This window comes from Natrix helvetica (assembly GCF_964273705.1).
Source record: "Natrix helvetica genome assembly, chromosome: 4".
NCBI lineage: Eukaryota > Metazoa > Chordata > Lepidosauria > Squamata > Natricidae > Natrix > Natrix helvetica.
In genome coordinates this window covers 105,183,238-105,197,368 of record NC_138550.1, presented here as the reverse complement: position 1 = coordinate 105,197,368, position 14,131 = coordinate 105,183,238, and the positions used below count along the sequence as shown (strand labels likewise).

The following is a 14,131-nucleotide window of genomic DNA, read 5'->3' as shown; positions in this document are numbered from 1 at the left end:
GACCAGCTACAGGCTTCATGACTAATAAAACCAAAGCCTTCCCTTTTACACCACTCCTTTAGCCAAACATTAAACTCTGCTACACGCTGGCCCTTCCCTTTTTGTTCCTTATATACAGGTAAAACCTCTGAAAAGATAAGCCTACAACCTATACTATTAAGTTCATACCCCAAGTTCTGGAAATCGTTCTGCACAGAAAGTACATCTTTCTGGGATAGATCATTAGTGCCAAGATGTATAATAGCATCAACGTCACAGTCCCTACTTGCATTCTTGACTATCTTAAGAATACGCCTCTTGTCTCTGCTGGCAGTAGCACCTGGCAGACACCTGACCTCTTTTAAAACCTCCTTATCCTCTCCTAAATTAACATCTCTTACGATTGAATCACCAACCAGAAGGTGACTTCTCTTTTTACATACCTTGATCTTCTTCTGCGACTGATGTGTGATACCTGGTTCCCCTTTTCGCCTTTCCGAAGAAAGTTCTTCGTTTTGGACCACGATCCCCTGCTTATTTGAGTCATCATTATCACAACTGCCTTGACCTATCTCTTTAGTGTCCCCATTAAGGTCAGCAAGGGCACTATATCTGTTTTGCTGGGTCACAGCAAAAGCTTTGGGTTTATGGTTCACAGCTCTCAACCTGCCAGATCCCACAGTTGTCCAGACAGCTCTTCTCCTGCAAGATCTTTGTGGCAGAGGGGGCTGATAGTGTGGCTTCACCATAGAGTGGAATGGCTGACGTAGACACCTAGTTTCTGCTTGGAGAGCACAGATTACAGATTCTAGATAGGTAATCTGCCTATGTAGACTCGTAATTTGTTTACAAAGGGGACAGTATCCAAATTTGAAAAGAGTACTGCGAAAGACAGGTGCAAAACAGCTATTACATTGAACTAAGCCAGTCATTTTGAAATAAATAAAATCACAATCTCAAACACACTAATCCAGAATGTATTGCTATTTTGGTTTATAGATATATGATTCGCGCGCCGTTAGGCGCGCGGGCCCCCACCTCAGTGTCTTTGTCTTGTGACTCACCCCCTCCTTCTCTCCAGCAGCTCCAATCCTAGCTTCAGGAAGCTTCAAATGATATGGAGTTTAAGGGCCCCCACCTCAGTGTCTTTGTCTTGTGACTCACCCCCTCCTTCTCTCCAGCAGCTCCAATCCTAGCTTCAGGAAGCTTCAAATGATATGGAGTTTAAGGGCCCCCACCTCAGTGTCTTTGTCTTGTGACTCACCCCCTCCTTCTCTCCAGCAGCTCCAATCCTAGCTTCAGGAAGCTTCAAATGATATGGAGTTTAAGGGCCCCCACCTCAGTGTCTTTGTCTTGTGACTCACCCCCTCCTTCTCTCCAGCAGCTCCAATCCTAGCTTCAGGAAGCTTCAAATGATATGGAGTTTAAGGGCCCCCACCTCAGTGTCTTTGTCTTGTGACTCACCCCCTCCTTCTCTCCAGCAGCTCCAATCCTAGCTTCAGGAAGCTTCAAATGATATGGAGTTTAAGGGCCCCCACCTCAGTGTCTTTGTCTTGTGACTCACCCCCTCCTTCTCTCCAGCAGCTCCAATCCTAGCTTCAGGAAGCTTCAAATGATATGGAGTTTAAGGGCCCCCACCTCAGTGTCTTTGTCTTGTGACTCACCCCCTCCTTCTCTCCAGCAGCTCCAATCCTAGCTTCAGGAAGCTTCAAATGATATGGAGTTTAAGGGCCCCCACCTCAGTGTCTTTGTCTTGTGACTCACCCCCTCCTTCTCTCCAGCAGCTCCAATCCTAGCTTCAGGAAGCTTCAAATGATATGGAGTTTAAGGGCCCCCACCTCAGTGTCTTTGTCTTGTGACTCACCCCCTCCTCTCCAGCAGCTCCAATCCTAGCTTCAGGAAGCTTCAAATGATATGGAGTTTAAGGGCCCCCACCTCAGTGTCTTTGTCTTGTGACTCACCCCCTCCTTCTCTCCAGCAGCTCCAATCCTAGCTTCAGGAAGCTTCAAATGATATGGAGTTTAAGGGCCCCCACCTCAGTGTCTTTGTCTTGTGACTCACCCCCTCCTTCTCTCCAGCAGCTCCAATCCTAGCTTCAGGAAGCTTCAAATGATATGGAGTTTAAGGGCCCCCACCTCAGTGTCTTTGTCTTGTGACTCACCCCCTCCTTCTCTCCAGCAGCTCCAATCCTAGCTTCAGGAAGCTTCAAATGATATGGAGTTTAAGGGCCCCCACCTCAGTGTCTTTGTCTTGTGACTCACCCCCTCCTTCTCTCCAGCAGCTCCAATCCTAGCTTCAGGAAGCTTCAAATGATATGGAGTTTAAGGGCCCCCACCTCAGTGTCTTTGTCTTGTGACTCACCCCCTCCTTCTCTCCAGCAGCTCCAATCCTAGCTTCAGGAAGCTTCAAATGATATGGAGTTTAAGGGCCCCCACCTCAGTGTCTTTGTCTTGTGACTCACCCCCTCCTTCTCTCCAGCAGCTCCAATCCTAGCTTCAGGAAGCTTCAAATGATATGGAGTTTAAGGGTCCCCACCTCAGTGAACTGCCAAATTACAGGCAGTCAGCATAAGTAGCCTCATTACTGCATTCTAACCACTGAGCCACCACGGCTCTTAAGAGCCATAAGTACAAGATCAAGTTTTAATTAACACTTCTTCAGCACTGTCATAAATTTGTAAAGTCATCAAACAACCGGTTATTAAACTGTTATCAAAAATTCACTAGCTTTCTGAAAATTCATATTTAATTTCTTCCATAATAACTGACTATTTTAAGAAAGAACTTGAGAAAATATTCAGATTGCCATGTCGATCATGGTAAATTTATTTGATATTGACTTCCCAACTTATGCACAAACCATAAATTACACACTGCTTATACATGAAGGTTTACGTGTAGATTGCAAGTTATGTCTCAAGTTGAAATCTCTTCTATATTAACAGTATTAAGTTATGAGACAATTACATATGATTATGTATCTGATATATGTGTAAACATTCAACTTTACAGAATTTGTAGGGTGAAATATTCCTTATTTAAAAGAAACAACAAATTAATAGAACCAGGCTTTCTCTTTATAACAATATGCTAATTATGTAACAGAGCTCTTTAGAGTCTTTTAGAAGTGGAGTAGCAGTGAAATGGATTCATTCTGCATTCTGAATCCTGGGGTTTATATTCTTAGCCTTAGAGGAAATAAGTCACTTCAAATCTCAAAAGCTACAGAAAAGGGGAAAAGAAAGCAGAAACTACCATATGTATGTAAATGAGACAGCTCTAATAGTGCAGATGAGGAAGTTGTTACAGCCAACAGCAGAGAAGAAGCTCATGCAAGGAAGTAGATCTGTTGTAGTATTGAAAGCAACCCTAACATTCAGTAGCTGTTCAGTTTACTCATGATCATGATGCCTTTGGAAGAAGATCCATTCGTGCTTGATGAAGCGGATGATATCATTTGTGAAGGTAAATTACATCCTATAACACTGTTCTTTTAAGCTGTTACATGCTTGTCGTAGGTTGATGGCACTTTATTGATTTCTTAAAGTTCCAAATGTTCAATATAAGAAAGCTAAGGATAAACTTTTCACAAAAGTTGTGTTGATTAAATAAAGTGCTAGAAGAATATGCATAACAGTAAATTAGATTTATATTAAGTAGAGTCATGAGTTCCAAAAGTATTTTTGTAAAGTGATTTTCACTCAGAGGTAGGACTCAATAGGGGAGTTACTCTATATTAAGTCTACAGTACACAAGATTGCAGCTTAATTTGTAATCCAAATTCAATTATAATTACATTCCACAATAATTATATCAATATGAACTATCTGTAATTGCAGTCAACAAACTATTCCAGTTATAGTTGTAACTCTTGCACTAATAGAGTTTTCATTTTCAACAGAGAGGTAAAAAGAATTACAGTATTTCAGTACAGTAATCATGTGTCTTCAGTTTCAGAATGAAAGACATCGATTTTCAGATACTGTATTTTTCGGTGTATACAATGCACCTTTTTTCCTCAAAAAAAAGTGAAAATCTGGGTGTGTCTTATATACTGAATACAGCATTTTTGGCCTCCTGAAACCCCGCCCCCTTTGCAAAAATGGCCATGCATAGCCTTTAGGAGACTTCTAGAGTGCTTCTGGTTGCTAGGGAGGGCAAAAGAACGAAAAATGGGCTATTTTTTGCTCCTTTTTGCCCCCCCAGCCTCCAGGAGCCCTCTACAAGCCTCCTAAGGGCTATGCATGCCCCCTTTTTTGCCAAAAAACAGGCCGTTTTTGGGAGGTCTGCAGAGTGCAAAAAAAATTTTTTTTTAATTTGCCTCTTCAAAAGCTTGGTGCATCTTATACTCCAGTGCATCTTATACTCCGAAAAATATGGTAAATTAGAAAAATAAAGACAATGGCTATAGTATTGGTATTTTATCCTGATGTGCTCTCTGAATTGTCATCATTTATACAATTTAATGTTCACTTCTAAGTTGGGCATGAACAGTTTGTGGTGACATAGTTAATCAGAATGCTACCTTTAACATCAGTTTCTCATTTATTTTATTGAGCTAGTACCACTCAAATACCTTGTTTATATATTTCCCCTTAGAGAAAAAATATATAGATAACTCTTACATAAATAATGCCTGGCTTTGTACATACGTTAAACATTTGTGTTGGATAAATTAAATTTAAAATGAGACTTTAATTCAAAATATGACATCTTGGAAACTATTATGAAAAGCAAAATTGTATGAAGCATATGGATGAACACCAAAGCACAAGTGCAGGGATAATGCAGTTGTGGGTTTCCCAGAACTTTCCAAGAGAACATTCATTAAGAAGTAGCAAAGAGGTTTTAGACTGCTGCAGTGTTTTGCTCAGGTATGTTAGAAAATCAGAGGCAACATGCACATTATTTTCATGTCTTCATTGATGAACATTACAGTCAGTAGGACACTTGTATGCCTTCCGTTGTATTAATCTTGTGGACTCTTAACAGCAAGCTTACTAGGTGTGAACTGGAATAATGAGCATTGATGGCGATTTCTATTTACAATATGTTTATAATAATAAAGATAACATATTTATAAAATATGTATACTACTACACGGTACAGGTTAGACTTTGGTTAACAATAGTAGTTGGGACCAGAATTTCCATTTCTAAATGATGCAGTCATAAAGTGAAATGTCACATAACCACATCACTTAGGGCAGTGGTCCCCAACCTTTCCAGCTTGGTGACCTGGCCTGGCGCAGCAGGGTGTGTGTGAAGTGGTAGGCAAACACGTGCATAGCTCTACTGTTGCGAGTGGCAGGCGGGTGTATCCTCCGCTCGCCCCAATGGAGCTTTGAGCGTGAGCAGACACTTGCTCGCAAACACAAGTGCTCTCCGCTCAAACGCCCTCTGCTCATGCGAGTGGAACTTGGTGTGTGAGTGCAAGGGTCCTCCGCTCCCATGAGTGGAGCTTCATGCACGCACTTGCTTGCCACTCGTGCAAGTGGAACTTCACTCACACATGCACCCACCCATCTCATGTGCAGCCCAGTTTTGAACAGGTCGTGGCTCGGTAGTGGGCCACAGCGTGGGGGTTGGGGATCCCTGACTTAGGGACAGCAAACCCAGCAGTCCTGGTTTCCGCTGTTAACCAAATCCCATCTGATTGTTATGTAAGGACTCATCCTGATGGAAACCATTCCTAGCTAGTTCTCTCCCACCCCAAGCCTCAATAAGGTAAATGGCCTCCTGTGCATCTCCATCCCCGCACCCCCATCTCTGCCCTTTGGCTACACTGTATTCCACTGCCTTTGTCAGCTCTGTTCTCCCCATCTAATTTTTGCCATCATTTTCCTCCTGCTGATGAGGGGCTCCTGGTTTGGCCCTTTGCAAAGCCGTTTCTGTATGTTCCAGGCCTTCTGCAGGCACCCTTATCCAAATTGTGTGTGATCCTCAAACAGCAGCAAATGGCAGAGATGCAAATACTTGCACACCAGGAGTTAAAGAAACTGCAGGAGATAACTTGCTGAATTTATTTACTTTGACAGAATGAGGTTACTAAGTAATATTCTACTTTTAAGAGCAGTGGTATTTTAATTCTTATTGTAAGCACTTCTGTACTTTTCTGCTATCATGTAAGTAATTTGCACCTCTTCAACTCAGAGCACCTTCCATATCTATGAAAATGTGTTGAAAAAATTTGCATTTGCTCCTTCTTCAAAGGATGTATATCAGGTTTTTATATACATTATTCTACTTTTTGTAACTGGAAATTTTGTGGAGATACTGTTCTCCAGTATAATATACTGGTTCAGTATAGTGTTGTAAGCACAGCTACTCTGTATGTTTTTCATTGAATGTGCTTAAGAAAATACTGAATGTGCAGTTTGTTAATGCCCCAAAGGTTCTAACCATTTGTTCGATGGAAATAATTCATGTCTTTGAAAATTAATTTAAATACATTTTCAGTATTTTTTTCACTAGAATTACAGAAACGTGCACATTTAAAAAAAAAAAAAAAACAATTTCCTTCCTCCATACCAGGATTTTGTGGTGAAAGTGGTAACCCAACTGCTGCTTTCAGAATAAAACATCTGATTCATTTTGCTATTTCTAAAGTTCATCCCATTAACCAAAACAAACCACCACATTTGTATGTGAACCAATTTACAGGACTGACAAGTGCTTTTTTCAAGAGGGAGATGAAGAGTAAGTGGCAGAGAATAATAGAAAAGACGTACAAACGAAGAAGGTCCCAAGAAAGGAAGTTCAGAAGAGGGTTTGGCTCAAGAGGGTGGCTAGAAATGAACATAAATATATATATATATATATAAATAACATTACCAATGTTCAACCAGTTAAATTTGTGTCTTTATGCTTCAAACAATGCCTATTAAGATTCATTTGTTAAATTGCTAACCTAAAACTTTTTGAAGTTGGAAAATTTATATAATTTCTGAATATTTGGAGTTCAGTATTGATGGGTCCTCTATGGGAAAGAGTGATAGATGACCTCTGTCCCTAATCCATACAAGTATCTTTTTGCCATTGGATTTTTGGATCAATGCAGCCACATTTTGTTTTGCTTTCAATTGAAGTGTACCACAGAAATGAAATTCCATTGAATTTCAATTTAATTGAAAATGTTGTAATCTCCCCCCCCCCCCTTTATTAGATATTATGATTTAATTATTTGAAGTTTTCTAGGTACTTCAGGAGCAGGAAGTGTCTTTTTAACCAGAAAATTATATTTGGCTTAATGGCTTTTTCTCAGCCACAAAAGATTGTGGGTAAAAGAGAACAGGATCCTAGATGTCTCAGAGGCAAAAATAAGGAGGGAACCTAAGAGACCTTGGAAATTATTATATCTCTGAAGACATGGCATCTAATAAGTATGGATGATAGAAAAATGTAAAAACACTGCAAAATGTTGCAAGTGTATTCTGAATGTGAAAAGAAGAAATGGTGCCAAGGGAACCACTTAAAACAAACAGAAGCATCAAAAAAATTCTGAAAATGGAAAAGTTAAAATTTTTCGTAAAATATATTCTGAATTTGGCTTACCAGATATTTAAATTTTGATACTTAAATTTTCTGTATATTTTCAACCGAATAATTATTAGGTGTTGCTACTACCTTGGTTTCAGTGGTTCATAGTTCTTACAAACATTCTACCTTTATAAATTCAGTTAGTATTTACTAGGACTGTGCAAGAATCAGAATCATGTGGGTACAAATAAAGCACCTACCTGCAGCTCCTTAAATTAACCATCCATTTTCCTGGGATTGCACAGTTTCTTTAAAAGGTTACAAAAAGGTGCTGTATTTCCACTCTGCCGCTCTAGTACACATTTTGTCTTTTAATCTGAAGCACTTGACAGCACAGCCCTTGCCACTTAAGGAAGGCTGTCTTTTCTTCAAATATTCCATTCCAAATAGTAAATAGTGACAATGGAAGAACTCTTATGAAAATACTAACCATATGTAACTATGTACATAAAAAGTATTCTTCTATCGAATCTGGGGTAAAAGATTTTATATGTGGTAGGGTATATCCCCTAAAATATAAGTACAATGTATTTTACTTAAATTGCAATGATGTCCCCATATTCAGTTGCATCATTCGGTGCTTCTTCCTTTCTATGTTCTTCCTGTATGCAAGAGGAAGTAAGGAGATGGCAAATTCCTGCAACTAAGTTAGTGCCAGGACAAATTCTAGTAAAGAGCTTTTGCAATTAATTCTTTCCATCTAACCTTCCTCTGAACCATTACATTCTATGTCATAATAGGAACATTTAGTGCAAATAGAAATCTAGGATTATTTGAACAAATTTATGAAGATTAATTAGTATTTCATTAGAATTGCAATGTTCCTGCATATTCCATTTTCATCACTCAAATCCATATTTTACTAGTCACTAGAAAATAAAATGGATTTCAGGAAGATCTTGCTCCTAAACAGTATCTGCTTCTTGAATCACCAGTACCACACATTGCTTTGGCGTGTTTTTAGCTATTGCTAACGAATTCTAAAATACTTGAAACTTTGGATTCTGAGAATAATAATAATACTTGTATCGATGATATAGTATTAGGAAAAAAGTTCAGAAAAAAATATGTTAGAGAGAGTGATCACTTTTCCACTTTTGCAATATATACAATATATTCACTTCAAACAAACTGGTCTGTTAATTTAACTAGCCATGTTGAAAATGGTGTTTCTATATTGCTCTGGTTCTCAGGAGCAGTGTCTGCTTCAAGACAAAGGATGCTGTGGCATACAGTAAATGGTTTAAGAAAAGGTTTGTCCCAAATCTATAGCCTGTGATAAGATCTAAATATTTTATTGTTCAGAACAGCCTAATTTTTGACAAAAAAGGAAAAGCAATACTGGTACAGGTGTTTTTGCATAATTTTTCCCCATGTCATTTTCATTTAGAGACATTGATAAATTTTTGCTATCTTATCCAGGACAATTTGGAAAATCACTGAGATTGCTTGAAGTATGATGTTTAAAAATTGGCTTTATTTAGATGATTGGACTTTCTCAACCTAAATAATGAGAATATGAAGTAGCTCTTTTTAGTCTGAGATTTTGTGTCAATAATGATGTGTATCTTGTATGTATAATAGTGATTTTATTCAAGTTATTTTAAAACTAGCTTTAGTAACAAATGCCTAAAGCAGATCAAAGCTATAAACTTATTACATATCTACTATGTGGTTCGTTTTGGGATAAGCAGTATTATACAATGCAGAAAAAAGTGTATGACAAGTTGTGAGCTTAAAAAATTACTGGCAGGGAAGGTAAGGAGAAGAAATAACAATAAACCTTGTTTACATCAATATCAATCACTACACATCTCCCTTTTTATTGTTGAAAACTATTCTTGTTTCTACAACATCCACCTATGAATTTATGCTCTACAATTAAACTTACAACATTTCTCTTCTTGTTTTATCACACTTGCTTCTTCAATAATCTATTACTGGTACATACAAAGAAACGTTTTCAGGTCTTCAGTATGACAAAGTAGATAGAAGAACAAATCATTTTTGCTTCCTTCAGCAAAGAGGCCAGTATTATTACATATCTACTAGTTTATCTGCTATAAGCATAACTTACCATCCATATTCTTTATTTTCAAGTCTACCAAGATACTCAGATGCATATGTTTGCTGCTTTTTCATGATTTCTGTTAAACTTGTGTTTATTCATTTTATTCCTCTTAAACTCTATTAACTTGGTTGTCAGTACTTTCTGAATTTCCTATGTTTTGTTTCACCATGCAATCTGTTAATTTCTTGGAAGAGACAAATAGGCAATAGGCATCAATAGACACATAGCGACAAACCACATTTATACATCATTCAAGAGGCAATAAAGCTGAGAAAGAAACAAGGACAAAGAAACAATACAGAATAATCAGGCAGATGCCCTAATCAAGGAACTACGAATAAACCACACCTCACGAAAACAGGAAGATACTTAGGGACAGTGTCCATTGGGGGAAAGCCAGATGTAAACTTGACCACACAATAAGAGCCCCACTTTTTTGTACATGTATCAGTGTTGCATGATTATAAGAGCAACAATGGCACAGGGATTAGAATGCAGTTCTACAGGTTACTGCTGCTGGCTGCCGAAAATTTGGCAGTTCAAATCTCACCAGGCTCAAGGTTGACTCAGCCTTCCATTCTTGCAAGAGTAAAATGTGGACCCAGATTGCTGGGGCAATATGCTAACTCTAAACCACTTAGGGAGGGCCGTAAAGCACTGTAGCGCGCTATAGAAGTCTAAATGCTATTGTTATTATGCCCTACAAATGCTCGCATTGCCTAGATTGAGGAATTTGGGCATTTCTTTTTTAAGATGTGGCTACCTTTAGAAAGCTTTACCCATTTTCAGTATTTTTTTTTCCTTCAGAAATGAATGAACTTAACAGAATCTATTTAATATATAAAACAGCTTATTTTACTTTTTTATTTTCTTTTTTAATTTCTTCCATAAAAGCTCTGCATTTATAGACGTATAAATGTAAATATATCAAGTTGTACATTTATAGATATGCCTTTATGCCACATACATTATAACCCAACAACTAAAATAGCTTTCATAGTTAGATTTTATTTTGCCACATAACAGTTCTTATTGCAGAGACTTAATTAATTCAGCTGAAATGACAAAAAGTGTTTCTCATCACCTTTGCTTTTCTTTGGGAGCAAAATAATTGCCGTTTGCAAATGACTTGTACCTTAATAACAGAATAGGAACAATTGATAAACTTCACACTGTTTGTGTGTTCATAAAAATCCCAGGGTACTATCTGATCTGTCAGATTTTATGATACTTGAAGAACTACAAAGAACTGCAAAACCTGTTCATTAGACATGACATTGGAATGAATGCACACACCATGAGGATATTTCATATCTTCTTCAACTGTCTGCAAATCTGTTTCCTGTCTCCAATTCCTATTTATTCACCCACACTAATATTTCCAGACATATATTGATAAAAAAGTCACCTCGTACATACCAGCTTAGCCAGAGAAAATGTTGTGGCCTTACTTTATATAGCTTAGACAGATCACAGGGAGGGTATTATTTTACTAAGCATTTTTCATCATCTCTGTTTAAGAATATTGGCTTTGGTGTTACATTATACATGTTGCTTTAGTAATCCAGGTCTGACAATCTTCCCATTTGTTTTCTAATAATAGCACCAGCCTTATAAAGTACGTTAAGTATCTGCATACTCAAGTTAGCGTATTTTGTTTAAACAAGACTCCAGATTTGCCAGTGGAAAAATTAGCAGTGCTCTATTAGCCTTATTTCTATTTATGTGTTTACATTTTTAATGTAAAAGGTGTTGAACATATTGAAGTATATTTGTGAACAATTAAGAAAAGTTAATTTTAAAATGTCTGCCATTATAGATAGATAGAGTATGTTTGGAAGATGATATGGAAAAGAAGCAAATTTTACGAGAAAGGAATGAGTCTGATTTGAAAGTGGATCTAAAAATGATGGAAGAAAATGCTACCCTAGATATACAAATGAAACTGGTTGATTTTTTTTTTTACCAAAACCCAAATAAAGTAAACTTCCTTAAATTAGATTTACAAAAGAGATCTGTTAAAATTGTGAAGAATTTTGTGAGAAGCAAAGAAAAAAAATGAAAGGAAATGAGATACGCTTTATTATTTCCCAGTGGATAAAACATGAGATATATGATGGAAAGAGTTTTGGTTGAAATATTAGAGAAGGTGTTAGGCTGTTGAAAATATTGTATTTGTCTTGATGGAGGAGGAAGTTCTTTATATTCCTTTGTTTCATTTCTTTTTTATGTATTTCCTCTTTTCCCCACCCTTCCTTCCTCCCTTTTGCACTTTCCATTTTTTTTCTGCTTGTTTATATTTTCCTTTATTAGTTTTTTTATCTTTGTAATTTTAAAATTCAATCCAAATAATTATTTGGAAAAAGAGTAAATGAGAAGAAATGAAGTTCCAGGACTTTATTTCAGGGAATTAAGGATCAAGATTGTTAAAAGTAAAGGGAAGAAGTATAAAAAGATTAGGATTGTTAAAAGTAAAAGGAAGGAATATAAAGTTGGCTTATTTGATCAAGATTAAAATAAACATGTTATTTTCTCTGATAACCTTTATGGACTTTTGCTGACCAGGGCAAAACAACGATACTTTAAACATTTGTTTAAACATAAGAAATTATGGGAAGAAGATATTGTTTGTTATATTTTAGGAGAATTTGATAGGTCACTAAAATGGTTGTTATTTGTTGCTACGAAAGAGCAGTTATTTCTTTAAATATTTTTCCTTTCCATTTTTCCTTTCTCTTCTACATTTTCTAATTTTTATTCATTTATTTTACAGTTTGTATTTGTTATTTTAACTGTAATACTTAATAAAATTATTATTAAAAAAGAATTCATCACTACATAAGCAAAGAAAATAAAGCTAATTATTTCAGAACAGTAAAAGTGAATGATGCTATTTCATATTATATAATCAGGTTTTTCACCTCAATTTTTAATATTATTTATTCTTCATTAAGAACTTAGGGATTTTTTAAGTCAATTTCTTTATTACATGATTCTGAGTTTATTTCAGAATGCTGGTTTTGACTTATAAAACTCTTTATGGCTTTACTTCAGGAGATGTTAGTGACAATCATCTCCTCCTGGATTCTGCTTTTCTGGATTTATTTTCAGAGAGCAGATGCTTAGGATCCACCCAGTCACTGAAATCAAGGCAATTTCTCCTGTGCGCTGCTTGGAGAATCCAAGCATGGGTTATCTTCTGTCTCTTTGGCCAGAGACTGAGAAGAAAAAGCTTTGGCCACACCTCTTCCTCTCGGCTAAATTCAGTTTTTCTTCTCAGTCTGGCTAGAGAGACACGTGCATTTGATTCTCCATGCTTGGATTTTTCTAAACAGCTTCAAAACTTGCAAAGTAGGCAGACTTCGTTGCAGCGGGAGCTCTTCCATCCCCCCGCCGAGGCAACACTTGCTGCTTGACCACAGAGGAGTGGCAAATGGCTGGAAAGCTTCTTGGCCTTCTGCCCTGACAGCTACCTTTACACCCACAGCAGTGGGGCTCTGCTCTGGGGAGGATCAGGGTCCTGGTCTCTCAGGAATTGCATAACATCATCACTGAGACCATATTGCAGGGCATAGAGTCACCACTGCTCCAGAGAGGCTTTCTGAACCACCCACTACCAGGGCTCACTCGATTGTCAGGCCTGCAATCCCAGACTCAAGCTGGTCTGACTTCCTTGAAGGATCTCCATTCTCCATCCCCTTCCCTCCCTAGTGAGGTTTCGATCATGGGGGAAGATGATCCAAAGGACCAAGACCTATTTGAGGATGAAGGCTTCATCCTCAGACAAACCTTCGTTCACATGGCTGTTTCATCCCGCCCTATTCAAGACCTTTGGCCTCGTTAAGGCCAAAGCAACGGCCAATATGGGGGTGGCAAATAAGCTGACAGATTCGTCCCCAGCTCCTCAGGATCCTAGTGCTCTACTGTTCATTGAGCCAGTGATGGAACAAGAGGTCATTCCTTCCCCAGAACTATTTGTAGATGTCATTCAACAACAATGGCACCAGCTTGGCACCATCGCTACCCCTAGCGGGATCAATAGGAGGATGTATGGGGTGGATCAGGACCTTGAGGAGCTCCTTAAAGTTCTAACTGTGGATGTTCCTCTTGCCACTCTGACCTCTTCGGCCATCTTCCCTTCCGACACAGCGGAAGGTCTAGAAGCAGAGGATAGGAAGGCGGATATGTCTTTTTGCAAGACGTACCAGGTGGCCGCCTGGGCGATTAGATCAGCCACAGTGGCTTCCTTCTTAAATAGAGCATCCTTGCTCTGCTCCGCCAGATGCAGGCCGAGCCACACCTGGACACAAGGCTACAGCAAGATATTAACAAACTGATAGCAGACGCAACCCTCAACGCAGCCAAGTTCGCTTCCAGGGCCATGCCGTCTAACGCCACCTCTCATTGTCACCTGTGGTTACACCACTGGCAGGCAGATACGAAGTCAAAGTGGAGGTTAGCATCAGCCTCCTTCAAGGATGAAAACCTTTTTGGGGAGGCACTGGACCCTATCCTAGTTGAGGGAAAGGATAAGAGGAAGACTC

At 38.3% G+C, this 14,131-nt stretch overlaps 1 protein-coding gene across 3 annotated transcripts in view; it reads left to right on the top strand.

Moving 5' to 3' along the window:
• RIPOR2 (RHO family interacting cell polarization regulator 2) overlaps positions 1 to 14,131 on the top strand; it is a 133,316-nt gene that overhangs the window by 47,394 nt on the left and 71,791 nt on the right. The window contains exon 1 of one of the 3 annotated variants that reach the window (XM_081952754.1): positions 3,316 to 3,443. The exons of the other annotated variants lie outside the window; for them this stretch is intronic. Within the exon in view, the coding sequence (XP_081808880.1) occupies positions 3,377 to 3,443 (67 nt within the window). The 5' untranslated portion in view covers positions 3,316 to 3,376. Of the gene's footprint in view, positions 1 to 3,315; positions 3,444 to 14,131 lie in introns of those variants that run through there. 3 annotated transcript variants of the gene reach the window in all.